We start from the raw sequence: 15902 nt of genomic DNA on the forward strand, positions 1-15902 counted from the left end.
GTATCTAATGTTTTGTGTCTCTTTTTAATCAAAACCCTAAAATCACCATAGGAAACTACAACAGAACAGTATGCAATATCAGGTCATAACATTGATTATTAAATATTACCTGTTGTTTATATATGGATGGAGACAGACCAAATTAATCTATACTCAGCAAAGACCAACTAGTAAACAAAATTATAAATGGGCAATAACTGAAAAGGGAACACCATTAAACCTTAAGGCAGCATTGGTTGAGTCTTCTCTGGGAAAGGAAGTATCACATATTTCAATGATCAGTGAATGATTTTTAAAAACAATTGATTAAACTAAACACTAAAATACTGTTTTGAAAAAAAATAGGACTGATTTTAAGACTCCTGCAAAGTGAATTTGTATTGGAATTTTAATTTTGGATTAGAAAGCACACATAGGAACAAAGTGGTATAAAGTTGTCGCAGTCTTTCTTCAAATACAAAATAAAGATCCCTAGAAATTATTACTATTAATCAGCACTCTTTGGGCTCCTTTTCCACTAACTATTGCATTCAGAGTAGTTATTAGGAAATTCTGCTGCTGTTTCAATAACGTGTGCTCAGGTTGGATTTTATCTGAGTGACACGGTTTCAAAATGCATTAATGACCCGTCACCATGCTCTGAGGGGACAATAAGTCTTTACTGCCGGGTGTGCTTACCTGGTAGGCTGCCAGCATCCTCATGTCCCAAGCATTGGTGCCCACCTAAAACGATGACATCTACTGTGGATGAAAAAGCCCTACTTTGATAAAAATATTTCAAAGCTCTTTAATAAACACATTTAGGGGTTTGTTTTCTTTGCACCTTGTTTTGGTTGGATTTTCCTGGTTAAGCCTGAAAATCACCTTTAGTTGTTTGACAGATCCAGTGCTATGTGCTGACAGAACAACCACAGGACACAAAGAACACAGAAAAAACACTCTAAAAAATGTTCAAAGGGAACTAGCTTTCACGTGGTGCTGAGAAATAAAACGTAGGCACTTCTGCTGCAGGAGGTTTTCACATTTTGGTCACAGATCGCTTTTCCAAGCCACTTTCTTTCACTACTGGAAATTCCCTTATGGTACAAACCATCGAGTTCATTGGAAACCTTGTTCTCACCAACACCTTTGGGTGCATTCATCTTTTTTCATAAAATTGTCTCCGCTGATGCAGAGATCAAGGTCCTCCCAGTGCTGAGGGCAGCCGGCCAGCTCCCTGCCTCTCCCTTAGCATGAGTGAGCGCAGCTCCACCGTCTTCCATCATGCACAGCTGCTCGCTCTGCAGAACCAAGCTAGCCATCCACAAAATATAAAGAAGTGTCAAGTGCAATTCTTCTCCTTGAACTAGTTCATGTGTCTGCCTCTCTGATTCTAGTTCTTTACTGTGAGTGTAATTCAATGAAGTGTATTAGTCTTTATAACATTCTAAAGCTACTAGGCTACTGGGATTTTTTTTAATGACTACTTAAACAGTTTTCCTTTTTCTTCCCACCATTTTTTTTTTGAGAAAATCTGTGCTAAAAAGGCACTAGATAAAATGAACTTCCTCACTCTTGCGTATGTAGCAATTATACATTGTATTAGATTCTGTAATTTCACAAAGGTTACACACATTTGGATAAAACATCCTAATTTTTCATACTCTTCTACTTCCAGTTAAAAAACAAACTCAAAGATATAGCAGGTCACACTGACAGAGACCAGCATGACCATGAAGTCCTGGTCATCTCCTGCCTCCTCAGGGCTCCGGCCGCGGCCGCCTGAGGGAGCGCTCGCCTATCAGGATGAGCAGGGAGGTGGCCTGGAGCCAGGGAATCACTGGCAGAAGCTGTGGGAGCCAAGCCTCCTAGACACCTGAGTAAACGAGACGAAGGTGAAGTTCTCACAGTTTTCCAGCTTGACCTTCTTGGCTAAGTTTGGGACAATTCCCCGAAGAGACCGCAGTCCCATTCTCTGTTCCTCATACCACACACTGCCCAAGTCAGTGGCCTCCTTCCTGGCGGTAAGGTAGAAAGGAGACTTGGCCTCCATTTGGGCGGGCGGCCGGTGGATGTACATGTACTTGTAGAGGAGGCAGTAAGGGCACTGTCTGTGCCCCCTGGAATGCTCATGGTAGATCTTCCCGTGACACACTCTAGTGGAACCACTCCGACTCTCCCGCTTGACACTGTCTGTCCGGGCAAAATAGGGCTGGTTTTGTGGGTCTTTGAGCAGCTCGATGTCACCATACATCAGATCTGCATGCTCCTGCAGCGTCCGCATATTCAGGTATTGGCTGTTGTACTTGACCACAGTGGAGAGGAGAGTGATAGGGCTGTCATCCCCTAGACACCCTGTTTGCCACATCTCCTCCTCATCAGAAAGGGAGAAGTAGACAATATTGCGGGAACGGGCACCTGACATCCCTGCCTTACTCAGCACCCACAGCTTCTCCTTGAGTTTCTTGGTGGAAGAATTGAAGGTGCTGCTGGTGATGGAAAAGCCCACGCCTGCATTCTTCAGGATACGGTCCAGACCTCGGCGAATGGCATGGAGCGAGGTGGCCAAGAAGTCTGAGCCGTCACTCTTCTTCACGGTGACGTAAAAGTTCTCGAGCAGCTCGTTCAACTTCACTGCAGGGATCTCAAATGAGACAAACACTGAGGTTACACATTTGAGGACACCCAAACAGCCAGACCCCTCCTTCCTTCTCCTAATCCTCACCAGGGGCTGGACTGTGGCCAAGACATTTTGTGGCCTCTAGAGGGGTGACTCCTTAGCATGCTACAGTAGAAAGGACAGCGAACTTCAAGCTGGATGATCTAGGTTCCATACTTGGCTCTGAGTCTCTTAAAACCTCAGTGTTTCAAGCAGCAAAATGGGACATAATAATCAATATCTTCCCAAAGGATTATTATAACGCTTAAATAAAGGAGTGGATGTGAAAGGATTTGGAAATAGTAATGAACACACACACACACACACACACACACATCATTATTATTATTGGCCTTTGTAACTTTCACCCTTCCTCTCCGGAAAGCTCTTTCTTCTTCTCCTCTAGCAAAGCATTTCCTTCCCTCCCTCCCCTTCAACAAAATTCAACCATCCTCTCTGAAGAATTCCTGAGCTAAACTTAAACTCTGAATCATTCCAACATTAATTTCCTTGATATCTGCACATACTGTTTGGTACTGCTGGTACTAAACATGGTGCTGTAGGAAAGACGACTGACGTGTTCATTTTGCATAGCAAGTTACTGCGCCTTGATTTTTCACTTGAATTTATCTGAATAGGTCCAGAAAGATCTCTGGCTTAATGATCCATAGGGTTTCAATATCGATATTTGTTCAAAAGAAATGAAAAACTTTAGGACTATACTGACAATTAGAGAGAGCTCTTTATTTGGGCATGGTGGGAAGAAAAGAAGGTTGGCTGGTAAGAAAGCTTTATTTTCAAGAGGGAGCTATCAAGGGAAAACCAGACCTTGCTCATAGTCAATTCAGGCTGAATAAATATTCTAGGACAAAAGAAAGTCTCAATAAAAAATGTTTTAAAAGCAGAAACTGTACAGGTAGCATTCGTTCTTCTAATAGCCCTTGGGCCAAAGAGAAAATAAAAACCGGATTATAGATGAAAAGTGAACCAAACAAAATGTTACATATCAAAATGTATGAGATGTTGCTAAATACACTCCAATAGCACCATAGTCTTGAATGACTTTGTTAGGAAATTTCACTGAAAATAAGCAAACACAATTTCAAAAGCTAGAAAAAGTAAACCAAATTCGAAAATAGTAGAGTGAATCGATAAAAATAAAACATAAAATAATGAACTAGAAAAGTTATAAATTGGGATAGATAAAAAATGAAAATATATAATCTTCGAAAAGACCTATAAAGCTGACGAATTTCTAGCAGGTCTGACAGAAAGAGAGAGAAAGAAAAGGAAAGGAAATATATATATTTAAACAATATTAGGAATTAGAAAGACTATAACTACAGAAAATGAATAAAGAATATGAAAAATGTCATATACTTTATGCATATTAATTTGAAAATCTAGATAGCCTGAACAATTTTGTAGCAACATATAAACTGCCAAACTTGGTTCAATGGAGGTAAAAAATCTGAAGAGCCCCAAACAAGGGAGTGAAATGATTGTCAAAGATGTACAGCGCTCCCAAAGAGGATGCTGCCCCTGATATCAGTTCATACATGGGGTTAAAAGCAAAAGCACACATCTCCTTTCCCTGCTTCTCTAAGTTACAGTCATAAGCAAATAGCAGTTTTTCAAACCTTTGTATCCCTGAACTGCACAAGGCAAATAGAAGTTACAAATTGTTTTTAAAAAAACCCAGGTGGCCTCACCCTAGGCTCACACTGAAGTTTTGGCTAATTACGGGTTCTTGAGGTTTGTTACAGGAAGACTGATATCCAGAGAATATCAAGAAACTGAAGCTTCCCAGACTCCAACTCCTCAGCTTCCTGGCCCCAGAATCCACCACCCATCACAGAGGCAGACAACCAAGGACACCCACCTGTGGATTCCCTCATCTCGCCATCCCCTTCTCTGCAAGCAGCCTCACAAGGCAAAACACAGGCTGAAGATAAAATCTAACCAGAAAAGTCCAGACCGTCAGGGAAAAAGAAATTCCATCTTAAGGCCAAATGCAGGCTGGTGGAAAGGTGGCAACCAGCAAGTCCACATGCTAAACGTCCCCTACCTAAAACCCCAGCACATGCTCCCTCTCCCCTACCTAAAACCCCAGATAAAATCCTCTACCTTTCTCCCTTCAAGGAGGTGGATCTGAATTCTAACTAACTCCCACCTCCTCGTCCGGCTGCCTTTTGATAATAATAAACCCTTTCCTTGCCATCAGCCTGGTGTTTGTGGCTGGGTAACAATTTTGCAAGCAGCCAGGAAGCTCTTGCTCATGGCTCTGTGGCTCCAGGCTGACTGGGATTTCCTGGGAGGCAGTTCAGCAGCTGCCTAGGTGATTTATCCTAGGGACTGTCCCCAGTACTTTTGACCTGATGCAGCTCTGCTGGCCCTAGGCACATTTTCTTGTGTAAGGAAACAGGCTCTAGATTTGTTTGTTTTTGCTTCTGGTGAGTCAATGGACTCAATGTGGAATAGGGTAAGTCACCTTGGGGATGCCTGCGAACTGTCTTGCCCTCCATCTGGGATCATTCCATTTATGGCAGGGCTGTCTGGGGTCCTTCCATTTATGGCAGGGCCATCTGGGGTCCCTTCTGTTCACAGAGGGGCCATCTGGGCACATATTTGGAGTGGGAACAGTTGTAGGACTTTCTACTCTAAATCTGGGAACCAGTTCACTGGTGTCTGGTTTTTCTGTGTCTGATGATCTGTGTGTCTGTCTGTCTTTGTGTATTGGAATGGGGAACATGCCATCTGTCCCCAAGCAGAGCCCACTGGGGCTGATTCTGAGTAGAAAGTCTGATTATAGTTATAAGACAATGCCTAAAAAGGATGATTTTGTAATACCACATGGCCACAATATTGTTTAGACTCTGGAGGAAAAAAATGGCCAAACAAAGGATCCTTAAGTTGGAAAAATTTTTAGAGAGCTCCCATCATAAACAGCTGTTTTATTGGTACCTATGAAAAGGCCAAATTAAAGGAAAAATACAATGACTAGTCTTGAGAACTTAAATAAACTTGGGGTCTCAGCTTCTCATGGTCTTACAGATGCTAATGAAAACATTAAGTTAACAAAAGAATAAAAGAAAGTTGAGGAAAAATAAAGGGACTCTTCAACAAGGTGGCAATTTTTAAAGGCGTTTTTAAAACTATGATAATAATAATAGGTAAATAAGACAAATATTAAAGAGGGAGAAACAACGAAAAGTCAGAAAGGGAACAGCCACCGGACTCATCCCAACAGGATGGAAATGTTTAGCCAGTTATTAAAAATGAAAATGGGATGAATAGAACGACATGAGTGAAGTTAAAACAGAGGTTCGAATAAAACACTGCCTAAGGTTAGACGGGCTAAAAGGACCCCTAGTGGTCCTCCTCAACATTAAAGGACCTCAGACAAGCCCATTCTATTCACCCCAGTTTGAAAAAATTTAAAAGGCCAGAAGGCAGAAATCACAATGAGAAACCTGACCAACAATTGTTTGGGGCAAGAGTTAGGCTGCTAAGGTTCATAAGACTATAAAGATTAAAATTTTTTTGTGTGTGTGAGGAAGATTAGCCCTGAGCTAACTACTGCCAGTCCTCCTCTTTTTGCTGAGGAAGCCTGGCCCCAGCCAACATCCATGCCCATCCTCCTCTACTTTACATGTGGGACACCTACCACAGCATGGCTTTGGCCAAGTGGTGCCCTGTCTGCACCCGGGATCCAAACTGGTGAACCCCGGGCTGCAGAGAAGCAGAACGTGTGCACTTAACCGTTGCGCCACCGGGCCGGCCCCTAAAGATTAAAATGTTTAAGCTAATACTATATGAAAAAGTTTTCTCAACTTTGACTAAATGTTTTTTGGAAATAGATGTTATGTCTGGCTGGGAATGCTTCCCCATGCAGTACTATAATAATGAAACTTGTTAAGGAAATCCTAATATAAGATGTAATTAGAGGTTTAAGTGTTGACAAAATTAAAATAAAATTTTGTAAAAAGTGGTGTATTTAAATGAGCTTTACATAAAATGATTGCATCTCTTTTTGCCTGATTGTGGGGGTAAATCTGCCCATCAGACAATGTTAATTAAACATACTAAAGGGAAGGCAATAAGGTTGCCTGAGCCCACACCATATGAGACAAAACTAGAGACTAATATCAGACACTAAAATGGTAATAAAGGCTTCTCCACACACAAGGTAAATTGGTCTAAGGTTAAACTGTACATTTAGAAAGAGGGCCTTTGTTAAATGCTTTATGCAGACTTTTAAAGATGCGGTACATTGTCCTAAATTTTTAAAACATTAACTATGGAGTCCTTAAATGTATGTGTGTCTATGAATATGTTATATACATATATGATATTTTGATATCATGTATGATTTTGATATATGTATGACCACACATATATATGATATTTTACCTGTGGATGGTATGGCCAAAATTAAGAGCTCTGTTTAATTGGCTTAAAGTAAATGCTTACATAAATTATTTCTAAATGTAACAGAAACTAACCCAAATGTCTTTTAAGTTAACATGATAAGAAATAATCTTTAATAAATAAAAGTTTACTTAAGTTTGCTGGTTCTATTAAAATAGGCATGTCCTCAGAGTTATCACCATTGGATATGATGCACACATACAGCCTGGGTTTACTGGTCAAATGAACTCATGTTATCTCTTACAAAATTTGCCAGCAAAAGCAATAACCTAGAATAACAACTGATTTTGTTTGATGTCTCATGCGGTTTTTGTAGACAATCTAAATATAATTGAGGAGGACAGGGAAACTAAATAGATGTAAAAAAAGATAAAAGTTTTTGGAGAAACTTTTAACAAGAATCACGTTATAATGTATGTTCTTAAAACAACTTACGATGACGGTTAACTGCTTTAATGCCACATAAAGTTTGAAAGCAATCTAATCTAAACATAATTGTTGGAAACAAATAATTTACACAAAAATTGGTAAGAGATTTTTGGGTACTATAATTTAAAAAATAGCTTCCAAAATCTTTTTTGGTAACTTAAAACTTTAGAGTTTTGCTAAATTAAGTGATAAAAACCTGTTGAATATCTATGTCATTTCCATATAAGATAAAATATTAGCAATTGACTAAGCATAGATTTGTCTGCCTTTGGTTTCTTATCTCAGAGAAACTGAAAGATGCTGAAGTTTATTAATAAACGTGTTTTGTGCATGCTGAGAAATTTCTTATGAGAAAGAACATATTTCAAAAAAGTCTGTATACAAACAAAGTAAAATGTATGTTTTCAGTAAAGAAAGTATAAAGAATAGAGATATTTTTGTTTTGTTAAAAAAAGATAAATTTGTCCTAAAGTAGAGGAAAGAAAAAAGCAAAAGAAAACAAGGGACAAATTCTGAATGTAAAAAAGTAAATGACAGAAGGTTTAAAGAAGTAAAACCCTGATGAGTTTTATACATGGTCAAGTTGGCTGAGATTAAAATGAATTCAATTGAATGAGTTTCAATATCAAAAGTAACCTGGTACAAAATCAGAATTTGGTTTTCTCTCTTAAAAAGATATTCTCTTAAACTTTTGGTGTACTCTTGACAAAGAGGTTATATAAAAGGTTCTTCTTTGAGTGAATTTACCTAAGAGAGAGAAAAATCTAAATTTTGTTAAAGTAATTTCCTCTGTTCAAAGAGACTGAGGTCTCTCTGTTAAGGGTTTTGGACTGTTTTAACTCTGTTTGCCTTTGACTGTTTATGTTGTCACCTTGACTGAATGGATAACTAAGCATTGTTTCCCATTTCACCAAATGTTTTAAAACTTTTTGATATTTTTGATGAACCTGTCCTAAAATTAAAGTCTTTCTTTTGACTTAAGAAAACTTTGAGGGGCTGCCCTGTAGTGTAGTGGTTAACTTTGGCGCACTCTGCTTTTAAGTCCAGATTCACAGGTTTGAATCCTGGGCGCAGACCTACACCACTTGTCAGCCATGCTGTGGCAGCGACCCACATATAAAGTGGAGGAAGACTGGCACAGGTGTTAGCTCAGGGCTAATCTTCCTCAGCAAAAGAAGAAAAAGAAAATAAAACTTTGAGAATCTCCAATCAGCCTTGGGACTTCTCAAATAATTGCTTTCCTGCAGTCCTGAATTTGATTTGATAATATAGGCAGTCCTTGTTTTGTGTGGTACCATGTTAATTGCTACTTTGCAGGAAAGCAAAACTACATCATGACAAGTAGGGATTACTGTAAAGTATAAGGATGACTCAATCTTAAATATTTTAATATAATTGACATTTGTATATTAAGGAGAAATAATATGAACTTGATAATTACTGAAATAATTTGAAAGAATGTGACATCCATTTCAAATTTTTAAAAATTCAAATTAAATTTAGATTGGAAGAAAAAAATCCTCTTACTTAGATGAAGAGTATTTTACAGACAAGAGCTATAAAAATTATAACCAAGATGAAAACATTAAAATACTTTTAATAAAGTCAGGAATAGGATGAGCATGCTGAATATCACTGCTATTATATAATACTGGGCTGGAGGTTCTAGCCTACCATGTAAGACAAGAAAAAGAAATTACACACACACACACACAAACATATGTATGTATATACACATATAGGAAAGGAAAATGGAAGAGGAGGGTAGCTGTATACAAAATGTAAAAAGTAACAGCTGTCTTACATACCTGTAGAAACCAGTTAAAATAACTTCTCAATAACCATGACACCCCAATCAGCTGGTTTCAGATTTTTATGTTGTCACTTACAACCCCCTACTTGCAGATGTTAACCTCTCTTTGTATTAGTTGGGACTCATTTGGTTGCAAGAGATAGTCCAAACTCAAACAAGCCTAGGCAAAGAGGGGTATCAGAATTAGTGGACTCCAAGGTCATCAGGACACTCTCTACCTCTCATCTCTGCTTCTCTGTACAGAGCAGCTTTCTTTATATAGCTCAAAACATAGCCACCTAGCACTCCCCAAGGTTTATGTCTTACAGTTTCAGCCACTGGCATGAGTCCAACTCTCATTTTCAGTAGAAAAAGTCTAAAGGAAGGATTCGGATTGGCCCACTCCTGATCCAACCAACTGACCAAAAGGTGGGGCACTGTACTAATATGATGGCTTCTGCAGTAACCCTGGGGAGTACAGAAGAGAAATGGTTCCTAAATAAGAGGTGCTGAGCAGAAAACCTTATTACCCTAGTGCTTAAAAACAAAATAAAACAAAACAACTAACCTCTGATAGCTTCCTGTTGCTCTTAGGACAAATTCCAAACTGTGTACCTTGTATACGAGTCTTCACAATCTGCTTCCACCCTATGGTAGATTGTTTGCAAAGACAGCCACAATTCCTCCCCTCCCTGTTCTCACACCCCTTTGCACTGCGACTTTGCTGGTCTTCCCATCAAGAGGTGGAATCTATTTTCCCAACCTTGGAATCTGCACTGGCCATGACTTAATTGGACCATAGAATATGGCAGAAGTGACAATGTGTGAATCCAAGCCTAGGCCTCAAGAGATGCTGCTTTCATCTGCTTTCGTCTTATAGGTTCTTACAGGCTCTGCTTTCATCATCTTAGTACATGATGTTGCCGCGTGAGGAAGCCAGTTAGACCTCAGGAACACATGAGGCAGAGACAAGCTGTCTCCCATCTAATATACAGATGACTGCACCCACATGAGTACCCCAAGTGAGACCAGTAAAAGAACCATCCAGCTGAGTACAACCCATAGAACCATGAGCAAATAAAGTGAATGTTGCTTTAAGCCAGTGAGTTTTCGGGTGGTTTGTTATGCAGCAATAGATAACTGGTACACACCCTATTTCTCTAGCCTCATCTTCTGTTCTCTTTGTACTCTGTTTTCCAGGCTTACTGAACTTTGTGCCATTCATAGAAACCACCAGGCTCTTTCATGCTTCTAAGTCTTTGCACATGCACTTCCTCTATCTAGAATGCTTTTTTCCTAACCTTCTCTATTTGCAATATTCAATTTCAGAACTAGCTCAAATTCTGCTTATATAAAGCCTTCTCCAGCTTTCCTAAGCAAAGTTACTCTCTCAACTGGGATCTCATGGCACTTAATTTAAATTTTATTATGGTCCTCTCCATATTGCACAGTCTTTTGTCTAATTATATGTCTGTTTCTCGAAGTGGACTGAAAGCTCCCTGAAAGCAAGCACTACATCTTATACACGACTGGGTCTCCAACACCGTTTGACTGAAATATATCATTGAGACCCAATGAACTGATACACAAGGGTTAAACTACTGAATTAACTTTGGAGTCAGGAGAACCAAGTTGACTTAGGAGGCAGAACATTTTTCTTGATTTACACAGAATATCACAAATTTCAAAATAAGATCATAGCGAAAGCAATTCCTAGAGAAATGTCAAGTCACAAAATTTATATTGTTTGCACACAAGAAACCATTCATTCTGCCCATGTTGGCTGCCTCCTTAGTTTTCTCACACTGAGTTTTCGTTGGTGATTATTCCTCCAGGTTACCAAGGTCTTCAATTTGCTACAAAGACACTGCAAGAACTATTTTCCTTCATTATCCACTCTGAACATATTTACCATGTCAAAATTCACCATGGATTATAAATCTGGCTTCCTTGACATGAAAATGACCAAAGGGAGGGACCAGCCCAAGTGGCACAGTGGTTAAGTTTGTATACTCCTCTTCGGCAGCCCAGGGTTCACGGGTTTGGATCCAAGGCGTGGACCTACACACCGTTCATCAAGCCATGCTGTAGCAGTATCCCACATACAAAACAGAGGAAGATTGGCACAGATGTTAGCTCAGGGACAATCTTCCTCAAGCAAAAAGAGGAAAACTGGCAACAGATGTTAGCTCAGGGCCAATCTTCCTCACCACCACCACCAGCAACAACAACAAAAAGACCAAAGAGATGTAAGAGCTTGGTCAGAAGGCTGATGACTCCAGGTGGGAAAGACCAGAATAAAAAAAAATTGAACTGTTTGACAAGTTCCAAAGTTCTGGAACTACACAGTAATCCTTGACACTTGAAAGAGTTATAAGACAAGCAAAACCAAGAGTTACTTTTGGGGAATGCTTCAAACTCCCCTTTGTGGTAATCCTGTCTAGGTGGATGGAGAAAATGCTTATGAACTACAAATACTCTTATAGGAAAACAAAATGAATCTTGAAGTAACCATTGCTGACAACAAAAATGACTTCATTTTGCAGTTACCAAATTTTACTTTATTCAGAAAGATAGGTATGGAACTTCAGAATGCTCTATTTTCTGAGTGAGTCTAAGGAATACCCATTGATGAGATAGCAACCTTGAGGGAGATGAATCAGTGAGGATTAGGCCACACTTGTGAAGAAAAAATACTATGCGGAACACACTTGGTAGATCATAGTGTGACCACAGAGTGGCAGTGTACACTCTGCTTATTTAGATAACATTTTCAAGTCTGATTTGACTCCTTGCCTTCTTCCTTGAACAAACAACTATATTCAAGGATCACCAGTTGCCAAACAGTCATCAAGAGCTGTTCCCTCCCTCGTCTGCTGCCAGCTGTAACTATCTTTAAAGACACATCTAGACCAAAAATACGTTGCATTAAGACCAAGAAAGTGAGATTAAAGAGTAGGGGCCTTGATGCCACAATTCCTTCTTTTAACTAAATATTGGCTATTTCTCTAAGATATTGGCCTCTTTCTTAAGAATTTGTTATTAAAAATATTTAATTTTAGGGGCTGGCCCCATGGTGTAGTGGTTAAGTTCAGCATGCTCTGAATCAGTGGCCAGGATTCACAGGTTCAGATCCCAGGCGCAGACTTACACCACTCGTCAGCCATGCTGTGGCAGCAACCCACACATAAAATAAAGGAAGATTGGCACAGATATTAGCTGAGGGCTAAACTTCCTCAAGCACAAAAAGAGGAAGATTGGGAACAGATGTTAGCTTAGGGTGAATCTTCCTTAGGAAAAAAAAAACCTGACTGGCCCATGTGAGAAGATTACAGAGGATTGGAATATATCTTCTTCACCCATTATTCCTCTAGATGACACCAGGGAAACTAAGAAACACTAGTACCTAGAAGTGGTGATAAGGCACACTCTACTAGACAGTTGGGATATTTCCACCAGCTTGGATGTATATGTTATCTAAGGAATGGAGGGTGTAGAGAAATGAGGCTCTTCATGGATTCTTGCATGGAAATGTAAAAGTTTCCAGTAACAGACAAGTGTCTTCATAGTGACTTCACAAAGTCTGGAAGACAAGACCCTATGGCCTGGAAAAGGTTAAGGTGAGTGGAGATGAAGAAATGGTGATGGGGGTCCGTGAGAATAGGTGAATTTTAAAATTACTACTAATAAAGGTGAAATAGTTACATTTCAATTGATTTATTTGGGGTTTTTATTGTGGTAAAATACACATAACATAAAATTTACCATCTTAACCATTTGTAAGAGTACAATTCAATGGCATTGAGTACATTCACAATGTTGTGCAACCATCACCACTATTCATTTCCAGAACTTTTTCATCATTCTAAACAGCAACTGTACTGTACTCATTAAATAACAACACCACATTTCCTCCTCCCCTCAGCCCCTAGTAACCTCTATTATACTTCCTATCTCTACGAACTTGCCTATTCTAGGTCCCTTAAATAAATGGAATCAGACTTGTTTGTCCATTTGTGTCTGACTCATTTCACTTAGCATAACATTTTCAAGGTTCATCCATGCTGTAAGCATGTATCAGTACTTCATTGCTTTTTATTGCCAAATAATATTCCATCGTATGGATATGCCACGTTTGTTTATCCATTCATCTGTGGATGGATATTTAGGTTGTTTCTACATTTTGGCTATTGTGAACAATGCTACAACAAATATTTGTGTAGAAGTTCTTGTACAGATCTGTGTTTTTAATTTTCTTGGGTATATGCCTAGGAGAGGAATTGCTGGGTGATAGAGTAACTCTATGCTTAATTTTGGGGGAACTGCCAGACTGTTCCCAAAGCAGCTGCATCATTTTATATTCCCACCAGAAGCGTGTGAGGCTTCCAATTTCTCTAGATCCTCATCAACACTTGTTACTATCTGTTTTTCTTCTTTAATTCTGGTCTTTCTACTGGACGTGAAGTGGAATATCACGTGGTTTTGATTTGCATTTCCCTGATGTCTAATGAAGTTGAGCATCTTTTCATGTACTTATTTGGCCAGTTGTTTATCCTCTTTATAATAACTATTTAATGTCTTTGTCTATTAATTCTAAAATCTTTATCAGTTCTGGTTTGGTTTTGATTGATTCATTCATTAAGGGATATATTTTCTTGCTTCTTTGCATGTCTGATAACTTTTGTTTAGCTGCCAGACATTGTGAATTTTATTTCTTGGGTTCTGGATATTCTTAAAGCTTTGTTCTGGGACACAGTTAAGTTACTTGAAAACCATTTGGTCATCCTGGGTTTTGAGTCTTGCTCTTTTTTTTTTTTTAATTTTTAAAAAATTGAGATACAATTCACATATAACATTATATTCGTTTGAGGTGTACAACATAATGATTGGATATTTAGATATATTGCAAAACGGTCACCACAATAAGTCTAGTTAATATCCATCACAACACATAGTTAAAAATGTATTTTTCTTGTAATGAGAACTTTTAAGATTTACTCTCTTAGCAACTTTCAAATATATAATACAGTATTATTAACTAGTCACCAGGCTGTACCTTACATCATCAGGTCTTCTGGCAACCTTTACCCATTTTGCTCACCCACTCCCTGTCCTGCCTCTAGCAACCACCAATCTGTTGCCTGAATCTATGAGTTCAGTTTTGTTTTTTGCTTTTTTTTAGATTCCACATATAAGTGAGACCATACAGTATTTGTCTTTCTCTGTCTGACTTATTTCACCTAGCATAATGCCCTTAAGGTCCATCTATGTTGTTACAAATGGCAAGATTTCCTTCTTTTTCACGGCTGAATAATATTCCTCTGCGTGCGCGCGTGTGTGTGTGTGTGTGTGTGTGTGTGTGTGTGTGTTTTCTTTATCTATTCATCCGTCTATGGATAGTTAAGTTGCTTCCATGTCTTGGCTGTTGTAAATAATGCTGCAATGAACACAGGGGTGCATGCATCTTTTTGAGTTAGTGTTTTCATTTCCTTCAGATAAATACCCAGAAGTGGAACTGCTGGACCATATGGCAGTTCTACTTTTAATTTTCTGAGGAACCTCCACACTGTTTTCCATAGTGGCTGCATGAGTTTACATTCCCACCAACAGCGCACAGGGTTTCCTTTTCTCCACATTCTCGCCAACACTTGTTATTTCCTGTCTTTTTGATAATAGCCATTCTGACAGGGGTGAGGTGCTATCTCACTGTGGTTTTGATCTGCATTTCCCCAATGATTAGTGAGGTTGAGCACCTTTTCATGAACCTGGGTCTTGCTTTTAAGATTTGTTGGGTGGGAACAGCAGAGCTCAGTCTATGGCTAATTATTCTCCACATCTGACGCAAGACCTTTCTGAGTACTCTACCCCATGAATCCTGAGTTTCTTCCAGTCTGTCTGGTGGGAACAGGTACTATTTCCAGTTCTGTGAGAGCTTCGGGTACTGTTCCCTCTAACCCTTCCGGGTGGTTTCTTACCAGCCTCAGGCAGTTTCCTCACATGCATATGCTGATCAGTACTCAGCTGAATATTGGCGGGGGACTCTCTTCACTTCTCTCAGGTTCTCTTTCTCTACTTTCAAACACTCTGTCATGACAATTCTAGCTACCTTGGCCTCTCTGGACTCTCGGCTCCATTTCCTCAAGTCAGCAAGTCTGCTGGGCTCTGCCTGCACTCTGTCTCCCTGCACCACAGCCTTGTAACTCTCTCAAGGCAGCAAACTGGGGCGCTCGTAAGACTCCCCTTGTTTCCTGTCTCTCAGAGATCACTGTCCTTTGCGTGTTATACTCGCAAAACATCATTTATCTCATTTGTCTGTTTTTTGGTTGTTTCAGGCAGGAGGGTAAATCTGGCCCTCCAAATTGGCTGGAAGTGAATTCACTGAGTTTTCTCCTGGGTATGAGTCACTTGTTCCCACTTCTTCCTGTATGCAGTAATATTTGATTAGATGCTAGAAATAGTGAACCTTACATTGTTGAATTCTGGATTTGTCATATTTTTTCAATGAATGTTGGAACTTCTCTCTAGTGTCCTCATGTCCTCAGCCTCCCTGAACTCTGATCCCTGTCTCCCCTCAACTCAGCAAGACTGCCAGGCTCTGTCTGGGTTCCCCTC

At 39.4% G+C, this 15902-nt stretch overlaps 1 protein-coding gene across 4 annotated transcripts in view; it reads right to left on the reverse strand.

Annotated features, from left to right (window-relative positions):
• Positions 1-370: 370 nt before the first annotated feature.
• Positions 371-15902, reverse strand: part of KIAA1958 (KIAA1958 ortholog) — a 149714-nt gene continuing 134182 nt past the window's right edge. For 2 of the 4 annotated variants that reach the window (XM_044779040.2, XM_070518970.1), the window contains exon 4: positions 371-2623. In XM_044779040.2, coding sequence (XP_044634975.1) covers positions 1817-2623 — 807 coding nt within the window. In that variant the 3' untranslated portion in view covers positions 371-1816. The remainder of the gene's footprint in view (positions 2624-15902) is intronic. The other 2 variants (XR_011506285.1, XR_011506286.1) reach the window with 1 other exon arrangement.

This window comes from Equus asinus, chromosome 10 (genome assembly GCF_041296235.1).
Source record: "Equus asinus isolate D_3611 breed Donkey chromosome 10, EquAss-T2T_v2, whole genome shotgun sequence".
Taxonomy (NCBI): domain Eukaryota; kingdom Metazoa; phylum Chordata; class Mammalia; order Perissodactyla; family Equidae; genus Equus; species Equus asinus.